Raw genomic sequence first — 8,899 nt, forward strand, 5'->3', positions numbered from 1 at the left:
TCCTGTAAGACTTCTCACCCACCTCGACTTGAATACTCCTGACAGACCGAGCATCCGGACAGACCGCCGGAGAGTTCTTCCGGCTCTAGGGAGACACAAGATTCTCCATACAGCTGGGAGAATGTCGAGCTCTCCGCCGTTCTTCTGAGTGGAGAAGAGAGAAAAGTAAGAGACGCGGATCCACTCTTACATGGGAGGTTTGATTTTTTTCGCGGAATCCGCTTTGTCTCTGTCCGGCAAGACCAATTGATCCAACATACCGATCTCCCATGGAAAGCAACCAGCCACGGTTTACGTTATATTTCTGTGATGCTTTCTTTTCTTCCGCGCGGACTAACGTCAGGCTTTGACCATCACTCAGTATAACACCTTCTCATCCTAGTAGTGGCGTAAATTCTTCTCTTCTTTATGCGACGCGACCGACATTATGTGTCTCGATCACTGCGCGACTGCGTAGTGACATCTCGAGGCGAAAGAAAAGTGCTCCTTTGTGTAGTTCTTTCGAAGTGTTTTCTTTTCTGAAGTCTTGGGGCTTTTCTCTCCCTATCAAGAATCACGGCAAATGTTTACTTCACGTCCTTGTAAGGTTGTTCATCTCTTTCTACTGCCTAGCTGTTACGTGTACAATCTCCTGGCAGCCACTCGAAGTCTCAAAAGCTATGTTGTGTTTCTCTTTCTCCATCTTTCTGTCTCCATAGATCTCTCTCTCGCTGTCTCTGCGTTCCTTCTTCTTGTTCTCCTTCTTACTGTTGTTCTTTCTCATCTCTTTCTGCGAAAGCCTCGCACTTGGGAGGACATTCTGTGGATGGCCTACTCTTCTTGATATCGTCATCCCGGTGAACCGCGGGGGATGGTTGCTCACGGAAGCCGTCATTTTCAAGAGATTTGCTCGCGTAATCGCACCCTCGTCTCTGTGGTTCTTTCGCACTCCTCTGATGAGGGCAGGGAAAGATCACTGGCATGTTAGTCGTTTCATCATCTCTTGGCTTGGTATCTGAATTTCAAGAAGAAGAAAAAGAACGAAGATGAACCTGTCCCGGAGATGAATATTCTAGTTGAACGGTGTAAAGAGATTTGCCTGAAGAGACTGACTGACATGAAGGGGGGCAAGAAGACGGTGGGAGGACCTTCAGTTGATTTGAAAGAGGGGAGAGACGACAGACACGTCGACATTGCTGAGTCTTCTCCTTGTCGTTTGGTTCATATTCTGCTACCTCTATATAGATGTGTATGACAGGATGATGTTCCTAAGAATTCGGGGGAGGAGAAGTCTCCCTTCATCTGTCGTGACGATCCTTCTGTTGTATTTCAGCGGAGAGCTGATCCACGTTCTTTCTTCTTCATCCAAGAAAGGTGCGTCTCTTGCCGGGAGCAAAACAGGGAAGGTCGAAGAAGCCAGAAACGGCCGGTGTGAAGATCTGCGAACTCAACTGTGAACAATCTTGTTTTCGTGGATAGATGCGCAACACTTACGATATTTCTCTTTCTCTATCTGTGTACAAGTAGTCGATGAGGAGTTCTTTTCGTCTCCTGAATGACCTGCCACTACCTCTGGGGTATCAAAGGTATCGATTCTTTCTTGTATTGTGTAGATTTGTCCGCATGAGCTGATGGCTTCGCTTTTCTTCCCATTCACCGATGAAGTGATCAGCTAGCCCACCTTTTTCCCAGAGATATGTCTCTCACTATTTCTCTAAGTTGCCATGTAGAGATCTTTCTGTCACCAGGCCTTTCGACAATCGATTTACAGAAGAAAGAGATTGGACCTCGTCGGTATGGAATGTGAAGGTTGCCTTTCATATGTACAAAGTTTACTACACAACCTTAATGCGACATAGTTAATCTTTTACGGTTCGTACCTATTTGGTAGGATCGACTTGTTGTCTGCGTTCAGATTTCTTGTCTACGGAGTTGAATTTTTCTCATGTTCTTTCGCTTCCTCTACATCAAGAGCAGCGGTCAAGCCTTCATCGTCACGATACTTTAGAAAGAGATAGAACCACTGGTGTATCTGTTTCTTCTTCTCGTGACAGAGATAGGGAAACCATGGAGATGAATAGGAGGCCCTCCTCAGAAAAGCGGGAAGGGCATGAAGATGCTTCAGTTACTACTTCTGTAAGAAAAGAAGAAAGAGACAAGAGAACTAACTATGGACCTTCAGGAGATTCGCAGGAGCCTTCCCTAGAAGATCAAGTTGTGCATAAACTTGTGCAGCAGGGATCATCTGACAGTGCGAAGATAAAGATCGAAGGTCTAAGAAAGTTCACTGAGGCGAAAGAAAACCTAAGCCGACTACGTCAAGACGCTGCAAAGAAATGTAGAGAAGGAAAGAAAGAGATGTGCGAAACGCCTGAGAAACCTCTGGCGAAAACGCTCCACGTCACCTTACCTGGTAGGCTAAAGAGAAAAGCTGCGTGACTCCTTTAAGGAAGGCTCATTTCAAAATTCTCCTCTCGTCTTTCCTGTGTGTTTTCTTGTCGCTTTTTCTCTCTCTTTTCTTTTGTCTCGCTCCGTCATCTCGTCTTTCTGTCTTGGAGTAGTCAGCAATCCCTCTGAAAGCTAGGTTGCAGTCTCTCTTTTTCGATTGATCTATCTCTCTTCACATCGGGGTAGGGGTGCGAGGATCTTTCTTCGTTCTTTCCCTTCAGTAGCTAAGCGGTGACCCATCCACGGTTTTCTCCTTCTGCTTCCTCGCAGGATGGAGTGTACATACACCAGTCTGTGATGTTATGATATCAGGCTGCTTGTTTCTTTCTTACGAAGGGGGAGACGGGAAGGTTCTTTTTTCTCATGGGAGCACTTCAGTCAATGAAATACCACACTGCATTTGTTTGTATCTTCATATGTACACGCTTACTTGTTAGATAGATGTAGAACTCGTAGATAAGGGGGGGGGTGAAAGATGAGATAGATAGATAGATAAAGATTGGTAGATGGATAGATTTAAGATAGATCGACAGATAGATACATAGAATAAAGATCGATAGATTCAAGATAGATAGATAGATCAAACATGGGTAGATGAGGATATAGCTTAAAACCGATTTTGAGCGTTTAGGTGTTGTGCTGCTATTGTCGATGCTGTGTAATGTGTCGTATGCTCGACTTCTGTCTGCAGAGCTTCCTCCGGTGATCAAGCCCTTCATATTACAGAGAAATGAGGGCCATAGCGAAAAAGAAGACGTATCTTCATCGAAGGCAGAAAGTCACATCCATCCGACAGCTCACGAAAGCGCTTCAAACACAGACGGAGCGAGTGAAAAGGAAAGACACTTTTCTTCTTCAGCTGTAGGAACTTTTTCACCATCGCCTTCAAGCGTCAGTAGTACACGTCAGGGTACGAATCGATCTCGGAAAAAAGGCATCGACAATCGACAGCTAGCCATTCTTTCATCGATTGTTGATCTTGAAGAAGGAAAGGTAAGTCAGGGGAAGCTCTTCGCGATCGTGTCAATGATGAGATAGCCGTAGGATGCAATCGATGCTATTCTTTCTTTTCTTCCAAGAGGAGCAAACTCACAGATCGACAGTTCTTTTTTCTTCTTTTGCGAGCTACAGGATGTATACAGGATTCTCCGTACATCTTTCTTCAGCAGTCTAGAATCGTAATTATGGACGCGTATCTAGAGGGACAAACGAGATTCAAGTTACTCATTCTCTCTCTTGCTTCTTTCATGAAGAAGGCTTTGTTTCACTTACCCTATGTTCAGGCGTATGTACATCACATATGTCTGTTGTATATATATCACGGACTGTGTCGGAGGAGGGTCTTTTCTATATTCCTTGAGAGAGAGTCTTTCTTTTCAGAGTGAGAGGGGGATGTATATTCATCTGTACGTGTTTATTGTATATGTATACATATCCCTGTAGCCACACAGAGTCGGAAGTCTATCTATAGTATATATATCCCTATATAGATATGTAGAAACCTCTACAGTCACCGGCCTTTTTATGTGGAGTCTGGGTCTGTCTTCACCTTAATCACTTCGTAGGGGACAAATAAACGTACATAGAGATCTTGCAAGAGATCCTACATGTACTCAGAGGATGACTGTAACCGATCGTTTTGTCTCTCTCCCCTCTCTCACTGGCTTTCTTTTTTCTCTTGTTTCCTTCCTTGCTTTGTTTTCTCATCTTTCTCCAGGTTTTCATGGAGCTTCAGTCAAAAGGTTTCTTTGACATGCTAAACAATATGTTCCTTGGGGGGACAGGCGATAAGAATCCAGCGAACTTTGAAGGAGGCAACCAAGGCTCTTTTTTCAACTTTATGTATCCCCAAGCGACAGACTATCCATGGGCATGCGTATGCGATGAGAATACCTATAAGAAGTATGAAGCTGGAGAGATTCAGTCAGTTCCTTGTCGCAATGAAGTCGATATGTCTGCGCAGGGGGTCGTAGCGCTATGTAATCCAAGGAATCATAAGATGAATGATGGTACTCCCTCGGCGGCCTTTTCTTCTTCATTCCTTCTCATCTCTTCTCTCCTGATAGTCTATATAAACGGAGAAGGCTTTTTGTCCCTGTTGTAATTGTTTCTACGGTTCTCTCTTCTTCTTCATCGCGCTTTGTTGATATATAGATTGCATGCGGGCATATAGGCCATCTCTCCAAGTACCGTGTATAGTAGCATCTATGTCGAGTGGGGCTGATCCTTCTCGTGTTTCCTTCAAGACAAGATTCTTTCTTCTCTTCCTCTTCGTCTTTGGGAGATAGATTCTCCAGGTGCAAGTGAGAAGAGAGGAGAGGAGGGTGACCTAGCTAGCTATGGATTTAGCTAGCTAGCTAGGTAGACATTCATTTATCAGGTACGGCTAGTAGGGCAACACACTTCAGAAGTCTCATGTTTCTCTTGTTCATCTCTTTCTTCCCTTTTTCCTCCTTTCTTTCTTTATTTCTTTCTCTTGTTTATTTTTCATGACGTTGGAAAGAACGGAGTGAGGGCATTGGCCTTTTCTCGTTCATCCTGTGAGAAATTAAAAAAGAAGGAAAGTGTCTTTTTAATCGATAATGGAGATGAAAGAAGATCACGAATTCTTGAACTAAAATTCTAGGGGACTTCTGTCCCACACTAAGCCGCCCCCGTGTTCTCTGGATTGGGTGATCCATAGAACCTAACTCTTGTATATCACTCCTCTCTCTTTGGATATACACTCCGTATGCATACATATACGACGGCCATACACATTCATTTCTCTAGATTGATAGACACGCCATAACCTCTATGTATAGATAGTTGTATATCTATGCATCTATCCAGATAGGAAGTATGCACCTCTATTCGTGTGTAGCAGCTGCTCTTCTTGTGTCTTCACATCGCTATTGTCACGGAAGACATGGGCGCATGCATGCACGCATGCATGCAGTCACCTTTATTTTCAATCTTTTGTCTACCCTCTCGAGTCAACTAGAAGAAACGAAGAAGAGGGACTCTGCTGTATATGCGCCGCACATACAGCTCCTCCTATTTATACTAGAGAGACTTGAAAGAGAAAAGATGACTAGATGGAGTTTCAAGATGACTCTTATTTGATCCTAACGAGAAGACAAGAACGAATGACACACAGAGAGATAGAAAGAAGAAAGAAAGAAAGAAGGAAAGAAAGAAAAGAGAAACAGGGTGTATTCTTCTTCACTAGGCCAGTGAGAGGGGGTGAAGCGTCTTCATGAGTCCATCTCTCCACTCCAAGAAACGAAGAAGAGAAAGAAGAGAAAGAAAAGAAAAGAAAACAAGAATAAGAAGAAAGATACTGCTAGCTAAAAGCTAACTGCTGAGTAGCGAACTACTTTCTTATCTGTGCAATCGACAACTGGATCTTCGTCCATTCTTCTCTCGTCAAAAGCAAGAGGAGAAGGAATCTCTCTTTCTCTCTCTCTTCCTCTTTCTTTCTTTCTCACTCTTCTTTCTCTTTTATGTCTGCGGAAGTACGTAGAGATAAATAGATAGATTCACAAAAGATAGACAGACTGAAGATAGACAGGCAGATTACAGAAAGACTAAACATAAATAAATGGATTAAGGCACATAGATGAAAGACAGCGAGATAGACAGATAGATAGATGGATGAAAGATAGACAGATAGTAGATGAAAGAAAGATAGATCGATAGAAAAAAGAGATGATAGACAGACGTTGTTGAAGTCAAGTGTGGATGCTTTTGGCGATGATGCCTCCTCCCCCTCCTTGGAGGAATGAATGAATGAAGGAGCAATCGATCGATCGAGACTCCGATCGATCGATAGATAGATAGATAGCTAATCTTTGGACTTTGAGAACCGCTTCAAAGTATCGAGAGAGCTCAGAACTTGAATGGCTGTCTGTAAAGACGAAAGAATTTCGCGATCTCTGGAAGAAAAGAGAAAACAGAAGAAGGAAGGAATGAATTATCTCTATCAGTACAGATGTACTATGAATATGTGTGGATCTATATAGGACATATGTCTATGTATTTATGTATGCGCATACATAGATGCCTGTAATACGTAGTATGTACGTATGTATGAATGTATGTATTATAGGCATCTATTGTATGACAGCAGCATGATGTAAGTCCAGCAGGTAGGCAAACTCGAGATACGCGAGAACCTCTCTGAGAGAATAGGGAAGAAAAGAAAGAAAATCGCCAATACAAATATCGATAGATTCATAAAAGGAGATAGATACATAGACAGATCAAAGATAGATAGATAGATAGATACAGCTGAAGCTAGATTGATTGATGACAAATAGATAGACTACGAGAAGATAGATACATAGATCAAGGATAGATTCGGCTCTTAGACACGTATCCCCTGTATCTCCTATGTGCTTGGCTACTCATGTGTAGATGTGCTGCAAACACATATAGAGAGGCGGCGATGTATCTCAGCCTTAGAGCAGATTCTTATTCTTGTCAGTCGTGTTTCATCACTTTCATCCATCCAGCTATCCCGTGTCCCCAGTGATTCAGCTAGCTAGCTAGCTACCTCTATCTATCTCATAGCTACTGAATTCGCTAGCTAGCTAGCTCGGGGGGCTAGACACCTGCACGCCATCAGGACGGTAGCTTCGTTGGATATGTTTGATAACGTAGATGATTAGTTGGCTGGTTTGTCTATGTCTCTCTCTGGGAGCTTCCCACTATTGTGAGTCCTGCGACAACATCTATAAAGATGAGCTAGGTTCTTCTTCTGAAGAATCTCTCTCTCTCTAGCTTTCTCTCTCTCCTTTCATGTATTTTTCTACCTTTCTACATCTAGAGGTTCATCTGCTCTTTCTTCTTCCTCCTCCTGCCCGTCGGCCAGCCACCTCGTTCGACTTCTCTCTTTTGCCTCTCCCTCGTCACGCAAAGAAGAGGAGAGAGATAATTCATTCTTCGTCAACATCGCTGTGTATCTACAGAGACAAACCATTGCATAGAGAGGAAGAAGAGAGGCGACAAGAGAGAAGATGATGCGAGTACAAAAAGAAAGAAAGAAAGAAGAAAGAAAAGGACGAAAAGACCCTCTTCTTCTTTCTTTTCTGCTCTCTCATTCAACCAAAGAAGGAAGAGGAAAAGAACAAAGAAAGGCAGGAGAAGGGAGAAACAAGAAGATGAAGGAAAGAAACAAAGGAAAGAAGGAGCGCGAAAGAAAGAAAGAAAGTCGAAAAGAAAAATAGATATGTATGTCCATCTGTCTGTCTGTCTCTCTCTCTCTCTCAACATATACACGTATATATCCCTCCATACAGTATATATATATATGTATATATCGCCCAACTCTCTAGATGTATCTCTTTCTCTACACGTCGTTGTCTCTTCTCTTTCTCTCTTTCTGAACTTACCGTTCAATTCTCCTAAGGACAGCCACTTCGGCAGCATGAAGAACCCTGGAACGGCTCTGTGGTAATGAAGAAGAAAAAGAAGAAAACACACCCTCTCCTTCACCTCCTCTGCTCTTCTGTCCTCCGTCTATAAGCCGAAGAGATGAAGAAGAAGAAGATGTATTGTGCTTGCTTCTCAAAGAGGAAGAGGAAGAAGAATTAGGAGGAGTAGCTGACGTAGAGCAAGCAGGAAGAGGGGGAAGAGAACAAGGAGGAGAGACAGAAGGAATACGAGAAGCGAAAACTTTCTGCTGATGATTGAGCACTCTCTCACGCCAGTGAATGAGCTCGGACGAAATCTATAGACACACACATACACACACCGTGCGTAAGAAACAGAGAGATAGAAGAAGAGAAGAAAGAGACTTGTTCAAAAAGAAAGAACGAAAGAGAGGTAGGCATGAGAGCCTATATCTTATCGTCTGTCGCTTCCTAATCCAGGCAGTCTGGTGTCCATACTACAGCTGCCTACCGATCTCTTTATGAAGAAAGAATGAAGGAAAGAGAAAACGACCTATCTGTCTTTATCTACCTAGAAGACTTTATCTATCTTCTTAATCTTCTTGAATCTCTCTGTGCAGCTGCTCAACTTCCCGCAGGTCTAGAAAAGATCGATTGCATGCAAAAGGACTTAGAAAAAGAAAAAGAAGAAAGGCAAGGCTCTTCTCTCCTCTCACTTACGACGCACGACTACCTGACCCACACGAAGATATACGTACGTTCAAAGGAAAGAGAGAGAGCTGAAACAGAAATACCCTTCTAAAGACAGATAGATAGATACCAATATATGTATGTATAGACATCCCAGTATGTATGTATACATGCGTATATTTCTCCATCTATCTCTCTCTCTCTCTCTTTATATATATATGTATATGTCTATGAATGTATGTATGTATGTCTATGTATGTATGTATGTCTATGTATGTATGTATGTATGTCTATGTATGTATGTATGTATATGTATGTATGTATGTATGTGTATGTATGTATGTATACGTATGTATGTATGTATGTATACGTATGTATGTATGTATGTATGTATACGTATGTATGTA

General features: G+C 42.6%; 2 protein-coding genes across 2 annotated transcripts; one reads left to right on the forward strand and one right to left on the reverse strand.

The window, feature by feature from the left end:
* Positions 1–562: 562 nt before the first annotated feature.
* Positions 563–4,531, forward strand: CSUI_002811 (uncharacterized protein; the record flags this gene model as incomplete). The annotated part of the gene is made up of 4 exons (XM_068063010.1): positions 563–581; positions 1,895–2,392; positions 3,119–3,420; positions 4,145–4,531. 4 exons carry the CDS (start codon positions 563–565, stop codon positions 4,529–4,531), a joined length of 1,206 nt encoding a protein of 401 aa, XP_067925016.1.
* A 1,004-nt stretch (positions 4,532–5,535) lies between these two features.
* On the reverse strand, positions 5,536–8,316 carry CSUI_002812 (uncharacterized protein). Its single transcript, XM_068063011.1, has 3 exons — positions 7,803–8,316; positions 7,224–7,373; positions 5,536–6,344 (listed from the first exon to the last, which is right to left on the reverse strand). Exons 2-3 carry the CDS (start codon positions 7,361–7,363, stop codon positions 6,254–6,256), a joined length of 231 nt encoding a protein of 76 aa, XP_067925017.1. The 5' UTR covers positions 7,364–7,373; positions 7,803–8,316; the 3' UTR covers positions 5,536–6,253.
* Between the last annotated feature and the right edge of the window lie 583 nt (positions 8,317–8,899).

Source organism: Cystoisospora suis (genome assembly GCF_002600585.1).
Source record: "Cystoisospora suis strain Wien I chromosome Unknown contig_1196, whole genome shotgun sequence".
NCBI lineage: Eukaryota > Apicomplexa > Conoidasida > Eucoccidiorida > Sarcocystidae > Cystoisospora > Cystoisospora suis.